Consider the following 11,048-nt stretch of genomic DNA (forward strand, 5'->3'; position numbering starts at 1 on the left):
TAGGTGGAGCTAGCGGCCGAGGGCGGAGCTTCACGGAGGAAATCCGCAGCCCTCCGCAGCTCCTCCAAACGCTAATGTGAAACCGGCCTAAAAAGCAGCTTTTAATTTTTATTAAAAAACACAGGCAAAAATAAAAAATGCAACTTGTGAATATAGTCTTAATAGAACTCTGACTCTAATTCCTAAACTGATATTTATATCCCTACAAATGGGCAGAGACCTGCACGTGCTCCTCTCTATAATGCTGCATGTACATGTGATAAGGACCTTTTTTTCTTAGCTGCCCTCCGTGTTGCATATGCTTTTTCAAATTTTTTTTTTTCACTGAAGGACTGTTTTTGTTCCTAAGCCAAAAAATCACCCTTGCAATGTCACATGGTTTTGTTCATAAGTAACAGATGACATCTGAGTCCAGTCCGATGTTTTTTGTGCATCCACAGACTTGTATGGGTGCGCACTGTCCTATATACACCATATATATGCCATCTCGGCATGAGAAAAAAAATGCTAATTGACATTGCTCCAGCGTATAACATTGGAGCGAGTGTTATCCAATGAAACTTCGGATAGCACTCGTCCAAGTTATGTGCTGGCTACTCACCAGTGTGAACGAACCCTAAAGCTGAAGAAACTAAAGGAGTTAACTCTCTGCAGTTTAGCCTGCATTTTATAATCCAGAGTCAGAAGAGTGAGCACAGAGCATCGGGTAAAAACTTGCTCTAATAATGAGAACCTTTCACCTGATTCATGCTGCCCAAACTAGGGCAGCATGGATCAGTTCCTGGCTGCACAATGTTATATGCTTCTCTGAAACCCCAGAGCGTTTGAAGAAAATATAGTGTAAAGATCCAGATGGTGATCATAGTCAGAGACAAGATTAGTGCCTGATTGATCTCGTCTCTGGCTATGGTCCCCAGCGAGATCATCTGACTATATTTTTCCTGAATGTTTGAGAGAGAAATATACCTGGCAACAAATTTTGTTGCCTGTGGTTTGGGCAGCACAAATCAGCTGACAGGTTCCATTTAAAGAAAGTTCCACTGGGCTCTGCTACATGGCTACAAGTGAATCTTCTGATGTTCTCAGTTTTGCTCTCCTGACTTTCTGTGCTGCATTGCTACAAGTAATTGCCCTGATGTTCCCAGTTCTGCTGTCCAGCTTGGCTCTGCTACATTGCTTCAAGTGAGTCTCCTGATGTTCTCAGTTCTGCTGTCCTGCTGAACTCTGCTACATTGCTTCAAGTGAATCTCCTTTTGTTCCCAACTCTGTTATTCTACTGTGCTCTGCTACATTGCTACAAGTGAGTTTCCTGATGTTCTCAGTTCTGCTGTCCTGCTGGACTCTGCTACATTCCTACAAGTGAGTCTCCTGATGTTCTCAGTTCTGCTGTCCTGCTGGACTCTGCTACATTTCTACAAGTAAATCTCCTTTTGTTCCCAACTCTGTTATTCTACTGTGCTCTGCTACATTGCTACAAGTGAGTTTCCTGATGTTCTCAGCTCTGCTGTCCTGCTGGACTCTGCTACAGTCCTAGAAGTGGGTATCCTGATGTTGTCAGTTCTGCTGTCCTGCTGGAATCTGCTATATTGCTACAAGTGAGTCTCCTGATGTTCTCAGTTCTGCTGTCCTGCTGGACTCTGCTACATTTCTACAAGTGAGTCTCCTGATGTTCTCAGCTCTGCTGTCCTGCTGGACTCTGCTACAGTCCTAGAAGTGGGTATCCTGATGTTGTCAGTTCTGCTGTCCTGCTGGAATCTGCTATATTGCTACAAGTGAGTCTCCTGATGTTCTCAGTTCTGCTGTCCTGCTGGACTCTGCTACATTCCTACAAGTGGGTCTCCTGATGTTCCCAGTTTTGCTACCCTGCTTGCTTGTGCTGTATTGCTGCAAGTGAGTGTCCTGATATCTCCAGCATTGCTGTTCGGCTGGGCTCTGCTACATCAGTACAACTCGATCTCCTGATGTTCTCAGCTTTTCTCTTCTGCTGGGCTCTGCACCATTGCTACAAATGAGTCTCCAGCTGCATCCTGATTCCTTTTCTGATGATCAGAGGGAGTCACAGTTGTCAGATCGATCAGCAAGTTGACGCCTATCTTGTGGAGGAGGGATAACTTGTCATCTTGGTATAATCCCTTTCACCTATTTTTCAGCATGAATTTCTATTCCTAGATCTGAAATGATTTCCTGTTATCACAGTATTCTCCTGAAAATTAACTTTTTGATAGGTTCTGACTGATGTTGGATCGATAGGATTCATGTGCCATTACAGGCTTTTAATTAGTAGAAACTTATTGTATAATTGTACAAACATTGCAAAAAGGTGAAGAACACAGACCTTGACACAAAAGCAGATGTAATCCCAGACATACAAAATATATACTCACCTCCATAGTGACCCTGATTGCTATTCATAACAACACAACGAAAAAAAATCAATGCGTTGTCTTATTACATGCCGCTACCAAAATCAATTCCAGTGTTGGATCAAGCAATTTATAAATTAGTCATGATGACCAGGGAGATCAATAAGTTGCAGCAATTCATAAATTAATTACAATCAATAAAACCAATAAACTACAGCAATTCATTAATTAATCAGGAACAGTATTCGATATGGAAGGATGTCCGAATGGAGATTTTTAATGGAGTACATCATTACTGTTAGAACAGAGTCTTCCTATGGAATTGACAATCAGGGAAAATAAACATGGAGATTGCCGGTATAGATCTTCTTACTGCGGACAGGAGGACAGCGCTTCCTGCTCTTTCCACGCAGGAGGAAATTGAATTCTCTTTGTCACCGCTTTCTTACGTATAATTGGATTTGATTTCCCCCACCGTGTTTCGATATTGTAGGTCCCATATGACATGCTAAATTTACTGCTTACATAGCCGCTTCATTATATATGTGAATTTATATCTTTTTCATAAGGCCTGTCCCACACGTCCAGATAATTCCGATACCGGAAAAATCGGTACCGGAGTTATCCGTGTCCGTGAGCTCACGTGGCACATCAGTGTGGCACACGTGCGGCAGCCGTGTGCCGCCCGTGTGCCGACTGGGTACCACACGGACCATGCAGGAGACAGCGCTAGAGATAAGCGCTGTCCCCTGCTTCTGGTGCTGAAGCCGCCATTCATTTCTTGTCTCCAGCAGCGTTCACTGGAGAGAAGAAATGAAAAATCATTGTTTTTTTTGTTTTTTTGTGGTTGCAATAAAGATCTTTGTCACCACCCCCCTCCCACCCACTGTGCGCCCCACCGCTGGAAAGAAAATACTCACCCAGCTCCCTCGAAGCGTCCTCTCCGCGCCGCAGCTTCTCCTGTATGAGCGGTCATGTGGTGCCATCCATTACAGTCATGAATATGCGGCTCCACCTCCCATAGGGGTGGAGCCGCATATTCATGACTGTAATGGGCTCATGGTATTGTATTGTATGGCTGCACATGGGGCTCCTTGTATTTTTACTGGCATTTAGCCTTATTTGGTGATGCAAGTTAGGATCTTTGCTTCTGTGTATGCCGAGTAAGGGACATGCCTCTATTAGGGGTAGCATTTATGGCTGCATTAGCGGCAGCACTATTTGTTTAATGTGCAATGCTATATTTTGGTCAAACTGTTCTTTAATCTGTTTACCTTGTATACATATTTATGGGTTCGTCCTATTGTATTGTATATGATTGTACGGTGGTGTCCATATAGGTATTGTCCTATTGTATATTGGCCTATTTTCTTTGGCGCAGGTGTAAGCCTTATTATGGGCTGTGTTCTCAAGGAACAAGTATGTTGCCTTTTTTAATTGTTTTTAATTGTGTATTTTCTTTATTGCTTGTTTCATGTGTATTGTAGAATATTAATAAAATTGTGTCTATTTTTGCTGAATCCATTGTGTGGTGATCCCCATCTGTTGAACCAAGAAGAAAAAGAGACATACCAAAATATGGGGAACACCCTGAATATGATAATATATGAAAAAAGTTTATTTATTGCAATCCAAACAACACATACCACATGAATAATAGTAGCATAAAAACATGAGCATTAAAAACATCCATGGCAAAGACCACCTCAAAGAAAAAGGAGTGAGAACCCCCAGACCAAGGGTCAAGTGCACACAATAACTCCATATAATTCAATAATCGTATTGTTACAGGACATGACAGAATGTGCTGAAATAGCTGGCAAACAAGGTAAACATTCTGTACCTATAGGATAAATAGGAATCAGTACCCCAGTTCGCTAATTGTGACCAAGAATGTGATATCACAATATGTCTATATTTATTTGAGAAATCCACTATAGAAAGTGGACCCTATATGACCAGCCAAACTAAATAGAACCATTTCGTGCCTATATACTAGTAGACCATAGGCTGGCTTGTCCAGCACTCAGTACACTCAGTAAGGGACTATTTGACAAACAGGTATATAACACTTATGTGTGGCCATTAGGTGTATAGCATATATGAACAAGCCCCTCAATTTAAGTAGATGAAACAATGCACCCAATGTGGCACTCAATACACTCAGTACGGGAATATTTAACAAACAGGTATATAACACTTGCGTGTGGCCACTGGGTATATAGCATATATGAACAAGCCCCTCACTTTAAGTAGATGAAACAATGCACCCAATGTAATAATTATGTCCAACCGGTATAGAAGACAGGTAGATGTACCCACCGTAACCATTCATAAGAAAGGTTACTACTGTCTACATAGAACAATAGCCAAAAATGCAGCTAGAATCTACAACGCCAATAGAAGGAGGGGAGAGGGTGGATACATGACCTGTGAGAGCATGGCGGAGCAGTCCAAGATAGAAGGTATCACCGCCGACCTATATCGCCGCACTGCAAGTCCCATTACTCATGTCCATGGAGGAGGTGTGCACAACCCCAAAGAAGGTCCAGGGGGGAGAATTAAGAACCCGACGCGTGTCGCCACCGCTGTGGCTTCATCAGGGGTAAGAAATGGTATGCCATGGTAATCCCCATCTGTATGACCTCCACTTTTCTTCTGTTGTTTTTGGTCATGCATATGCGGTAGGTCAGGGTGATCCCACTTTTCACATCGTGGTGCCCCCTCAACATATATTCTCAAAAGTTAAAAACCAGTCATTAAAAATAAATGAAATACTTTTTAATGTGTTTTGAAAATTTGACCAGCATGAGGCGGAGAACCTTATGGAATCACACCCTTCGGCAGCTCAATGCCCCAGGCCAGTGCAATGTGGGTCAGCAGGATCTGGGTGTACTTCCGATGTGCCACCGGGTTCCAGTGGACGCCGTCACGGCATCGGAGATGCAGGTCCCAGCGGAAGTGGTAGTGCATGTCCAGCACGTCCAGCGTGTGGAAATCTGCCAGAGTGGCGCTGAAGAAGTTCCCCTCCACCACGTTGTGCCGCAGGTTGTGCACAGTGTTCTCCGGGATTTCACTATTCCTGTATCCAACAGGCATGGTCGTGCTCCATATGATGAGGCACTGGGGGCTCAGAATCTCCTTGAGGCGCATAAACAGGTGTTCCAGGTTGGTCTTGTAGCCCTCCATTTGTTGGTTGTCACTGTACCTATTGAGATCCCAGATGCAGGAGTTTACAATCAGCACGTCTGGTTGGGGGCCGCTTTGGAAATCTGACAGGATGCTCTCCAGGTAAGCAGAGTAGACGCGGGTCAAGAAGTAGAAGCGGACAAGATGGTGGTCGCTCCGGTACTGCCGCACTTCTTGGAAGGTGGTCCTATTGTGCATTTCACTCATTTGGCCGCCCTCTACCAGGGTGTCATTCTCAAACGTGAATTCCCCCTTACTTCTCAGTTGAGCATCGGAGAGTAAGTTGTCAGTCTGCAAAAACTTCACCAGATCTTTATAGACTCCTCTCTGGATGGAGTCTCCGAGGACAACGACAAACTTATTGTGCAGTAATTGTCGGACATGAGCTGAGCAGAAAACCTCCATAACTGCCCTCCAACAGCTCCTCCTGCTGATCTCAGCCCCTGCGTAGTAACAGTCTCCACTCACAACTGTAACTCCGCCCCTCAGACAGCCCGACTTTTTAATTGGCTGAGATCTAATGGTTGCACGCCCATAACGGTGCAATGGTTCATTTGTCCAACAAATGAAGGTGACAGAGGCAGTCAGTAGCAGTAGTGATAGGGCTTCACAAATTGCAGATGCTCTGAAGGGTCCTTATATGTGCTACAATACCACCCACGTTTACAGGTCTTGGGAGGTATTGCAGCTTCCAGTTCTCACCACTGACCATATACCCATATGTAAACATTACCTTCAGCCATGCTGTTGGCTTCCTCTTTTTCTACATTTGTCTAAACCATACTGATGGAAAACAGGACCTACTGAATGTACTCTGTCCTGTGATCATTTTTTGTTCATTCCAATTTCTGGCCCTCATTGCCCTTTGACCAATCTGCGTGCCAAGAAACCTAGTGCATTTCTCTTTAAATGCCCTTATCAGATGGCACCTCAGATCTCCTAATGCCACCAGTGGCATCTTGTAGGGCAGTGTATGACTCTGCGCTCATGCAACGCTCCTTCTAATTATCACATTACATGTCGCACATCTGTTGCAGTTCTGCAGCACCACACACCACAATGGCAGCATCTTCATAGACATACGTTAGCATTGCACATATATGCATTTTGATGCCTTCAGTGTGAATGTACAATTTTCATAGTCATGAAAATACAGAAAAATCTTTAAATGAGAAGGTGTGTCCAAACTTGTGGTCTGTACTGTATATACAGTATATATTTGTGTGTAGCATCAGCAGAATAAGAACATTTTTAGATGGTCCCATCACTACGGTGCAGAAAAAGTCCAGTACCTAGAGGCGCCCAATGGGCAGCAAGTATTTTTTTTTCATGTGTCTGGATGGGTTTTCTCATTTTGGTTTTGCACTTTGATCTATCCTTTAAGAAATTACGGGCACCATAGAGAGGTCTCATTTGCATAGGGACACCTAACAAAGCAGCGAGGACTTAATGACAACACTTTCCATAACTGCCAGCAGGAGGCGATGTTTGCAGTCTTTTTCCTAACGTCCAAATTTATGGGATTAAAAGATTAAAAAGCAGTGAAGCCCCAGCTATGTCCTGTGTATGTACAGTAATGCCTTCTCTGTTATTATCAGACATGGGATACATTGCATTCTATAATATTAAACAATAGGTTTATTTTTCTGTGCTGTTTTTGCAGCGCCCCAGAGTCCTGGTCGTTGCAGTACTGTGGCTCCGCCACTAAGGGGGGCTATGGTACGTCTGATGGCACTGAAGGAGTTCATCTGACCAGGTATCACAGACACCAATACATTTCACAGCCGGGCCACCAGGGGGAGCTAAGGGTTCTATTCATTAGGCCACTCCCCACCATTGTGGGTAAACTGGGGGTCAGGCAGGAAGTTAGACAGAAAGCTGACTGGGTTGGAACCAGGCAACACCTTGTGGCAGAGGGTGTTGCAGGAGAAGATTCGGTAGGGTCCCTGTCAGGGGTGGGATCCTGACAGAGGCTTGGCAACTTGAGCGAACGTAACGGGACCGTGCCTGCTCAGTATAGCGGCGGTACCCAAGAATGGACTGGAAGCGAGATAGATTGTGCTGAGTGAGAAACGAGATCAAAGCAACAAGGAGAATACCAGTAGGAGTCGTGCTGTAAGACCGAGGCAACATCCTACTGAGGCGCACAACCGGCGGCCGGAACGCCGAGTGTTGTGAATTTGGATTTTGGGCTCCCCCGGTGGCCACTGGTGGAATTGAACTTGTGTCATCATCTTTCCTGTTCACCTGTTCTCATCAGATCTGGGTGTCGCTATATAATCTGGCTTCTCTGTTAGTTGCTTGCCGGTCAACAATGTTATCAGAAGCCTCTCTGTGCTTGTTCCTGCTCCCAGACATCTACTAGATAAGTTGGACTTTCGTCCATGTTTGTTTTTGCTTTTTGGTTCCAGTTCACAGCTGCAGTTTCGTTACTGTGTCTGGAAAGCTCTTGTTGATCAGGAATTGCCACTCTGGTATTATGAGTTAATGCCAGAGTCCTAAAGTAATTTCTGGATGGTGTTTTGTTAGGGTTTTCTGCTGACCATGAAAGTGTTCTTTCTGTCTTCTGCTATCTAGAAAGCGGACCTCAAATTTGCTAAAACTATTTTCCTGCTGTGTTTGTTATTTCATCTAAAATCACCGCCAATATATGTGGGGGGCCTCTGTCTCCTTTTTGGGCATTTCTCTAGAGGTGAGCCAGGTCTTATATTTCCCTCTGCTAGCATTATTTAGTTCTCCGGCCGGCGCTGGGCATATAGGGATAAAAAGTAGGACATGCTACCTGGCTACTTCTAGTTGTGCGGTAGGTTTAGTTCATGGTCAGTACAGTTCCCATCTTCCAAGAGCTTGTTCCTATATAGGCTTATGCTATGTTCTCTAGCCATGGAGATCATGACAGCCGAGGGAGTATTACAACATTCAGCTTCAAGCAATACTCTAAACAGCGGCAGGACAGTCAGTCTAAGGCGGGCTGTCTCACCTAAATCACCTATGCAGTCTTGGGGGGCAACTTGTGGAGAGGGGCGACTCTAGGGTCCCGGAAGAGCTCCGAGCCTACCCGTCATACGGGTGCCGTTCCAACCGTAACATCAGGGAGGGACGGAGGATTAGCAGAACATCATCTAATCGAGTTGTTAGGGAACTTAAGAAACAGACACAACAGTTGTGGGGGACTTTCCGTAAGCACAGCAGGGAAGGACCACAACACATAGCGCTAGCAGGAAGGCGCAGATTTCCACCTGTTAAGAGAACTCTGGAGGTGCCATTGGACCGGCCGGACTTGCGTAGCCTGGTTATCCGGATTCCGGAGTGAGGACCCAGAGATCTTCAGTAAAGAGGTAAAGAGACTGCAACCTGGTGTCCTCGTTATTTACTGCACCGCACCACTACAGCCTCACCACCACCATCATCTACCTACATCTATTACTGTACGCCCCTCAGCAGGGTCACGGACCGGGTCTAGCCACCGTGACGACCTCAGAGCAGAGACTCAGAGGCCCGGTACCGGGTACCCCTCGGCCCTGCAGCAGTGGGGGCGCTACAACTTGGCGTCACGAACAGGATCTACTTAAGCCTGAAGAATCAGGTCATGTGTGCCTTGGAACTGTGATTTATTGTGCTTGGACTGTGATTTATTGCAAAGACTGTGCTGCGCCATTTACCGCCAAAATCCGCCGCCATTACAGTGCTGAGGAGAGTGCAGGAGAAGAAGAGGGGCGTGGAGTGGGCGTAGACAAGCTGAAGAGCGCGAAAGACAATGGCCGCCCAGTCTAAATATTTCTGCACCGTGAGGACGTGTCCGTCAGCAGCCGAGATCCGCCTCCTAATCCTCAATGGAGGGCGGAGACAACGAAAACGAAACCGCCCATGAAGGAGAGAGCGGGAAAAGGACCAGGAAGAAGAAGTCGGCGACATGGAGGACGCCATGGCGAGCCGCCCGGAGCCGGAGCGTGGGGTCGGAGCCGAGGACTCCCCCAGCTACCCGGAGAGGCACCGCAGCCAGACCTCCACAGTTGACGCTGACCTCCTGCAGACTGGAGCGGACGAGCTGATCCACCAACCCCGGCGGACGCCGCTGAGCACCGAGGCCGGTTGGAAGAAGATCTTCATCGGGAGCCTCACCAGACATCTGTCGGCAGCCTCGTCTGGTCCGGAGCAGGAAAGAAGTTCCAGCGCTCTGAAGCCAGAAAGCAAGGCCCTGCCGGAAAGCAAGGTGCTGCAAATGGAGATGACAACGCCGCAGCGCGAGGCCCTGCAACTGGTGTTCCAGACCCCAGCGGAGACAAAGCAGATCGGCACCGGAGGGACCGCATCTGAAGCAGGTATGAAGGACGACCCTGCCCTGACGACCGACACCACTCCAGTGACTGCTAGTGCCACAGCTGCTGACTCTGTTCCAGTGACTGATCTTGCAGCAGCCGCTACCTCTGCTGCAGCAAATGCCCATACTCAAGCTGCGCAGACCTCCATCGCTGCGCATGATTTAACTGTACATGAAAGACGGATTAACGGCGTTTGTCCAGCACTGGGAGTAACCCTGGACCTCACTTTTCCCAGGCCAAGAAGTGTTAAGTGCCAGGTGCAGCCCTGGAAGCCGTCCAACTAAACCTCGGAAACCTGAACATGTAAATAGTTAACTGTTTAACTTTTCACTGTTTTGCTGCTAAAACCCGTCCAGGGTTAACTCTTAAAGGGATCCCTTTGTTGACCCGGGATCCCTATTGTTTCTGCTGTTTGGTTTGTTTTTCTACCTTTTCGTTCCGTTATCAAGAACTGCCGCGATCATGAACAGTGCATGATACAAACTGCTTGTAAATAGTTTGCACCTTCTTAAAGGTGCTCCCTACTGGTTTTACTTAAGATTGTGCTGAGTGAGAAACGAGATCAAAGCAACAAGGAGAATACCAGTAGGAGTCGTGCTGTAAGACCGAGGCAACATCCTACTGAGGCGCACAACCGGCGGCCGGAACGCCGAGGGAGTATTACAACATTCAGCTTCAAGCAATACTCTAAACAGCGGCAGGACAGTCAGTCTAAGGCGGGCTGTCTCACCTAAATCACCTATGCAGTCTTGGGGGGCAACTTGTGGAGAGGGGCGACTCTAGGGTCCCGGAAGAGCTCCGAGCCTACCCGTCATACGGGTGCTGTTCCAACCGTAACATCAGGGAGGGACGGAGGATTAGCAGAACATCATCTAATCGAGTTGTGAGGGAACTTAAGAAACGGACACAACAGTTGTGGGGACTTTCCGTAAGCACAGCAGGGAAGGACCACAACACATAGCGCTAGCAGGAAGGCGCAGATTTCCACCTGTTAAGAGAACTCTGGAGGTGCCATTGGACCGGCCGGACTTGCGTAGCCTGGTTATCCGGATTCCAGACTGAGGACCCAGAGATCTTCAGTAAAGAGGTAAAGAGACTGCAACCTGGTGTCCTCGTTATTTACTGCACCGCACCACTACAGCCTCACCACCACCATCATCTACCTACATCTTTT

General features: G+C 46.7%; 2 protein-coding genes across 2 annotated transcripts in view; one reads left to right on the forward strand and one right to left on the reverse strand.

Annotated features, from left to right (window-relative positions):
- LOC143783321 (uncharacterized) overlaps positions 1-3,898 on the forward strand; it is a 30,230-nt gene extending 26,332 nt beyond the window's left edge. The window contains exons 3-4 of the mRNA XM_077271725.1: positions 3,745-3,782; positions 3,851-3,898. Of these exons, the coding sequence (XP_077127840.1) occupies positions 3,745-3,782; positions 3,851-3,898 (86 nt within the window). The remainder of the gene's footprint in view (positions 1-3,744; positions 3,783-3,850) is intronic.
- Positions 3,899-5,052: 1,154 nt separating this feature from the next.
- Positions 5,053-5,957, reverse strand: LOC143781548 (PC-esterase domain-containing protein 1A-like). The gene has a single exon (XM_077268190.1). It carries the CDS (start codon positions 5,955-5,957, stop codon positions 5,187-5,189), a length of 771 nt encoding a protein of 256 aa, XP_077124305.1. The 3' UTR covers positions 5,053-5,186.
- Between the last annotated feature and the right edge of the window lie 5,091 nt (positions 5,958-11,048).

Source organism: Ranitomeya variabilis, chromosome 6, assembly GCF_051348905.1.
Source record: "Ranitomeya variabilis isolate aRanVar5 chromosome 6, aRanVar5.hap1, whole genome shotgun sequence".
Lineage (NCBI taxonomy): Eukaryota > Metazoa > Chordata > Amphibia > Anura > Dendrobatidae > Ranitomeya > Ranitomeya variabilis.

Coding starts and splice junctions, on each gene's coding strand:
- LOC143781548 (XM_077268190.1), bottom strand. CDS start 5,957: ATGGAGGTTTTCTGCTCAGCTCATGTCCGACAATTACTGCACAATAAG.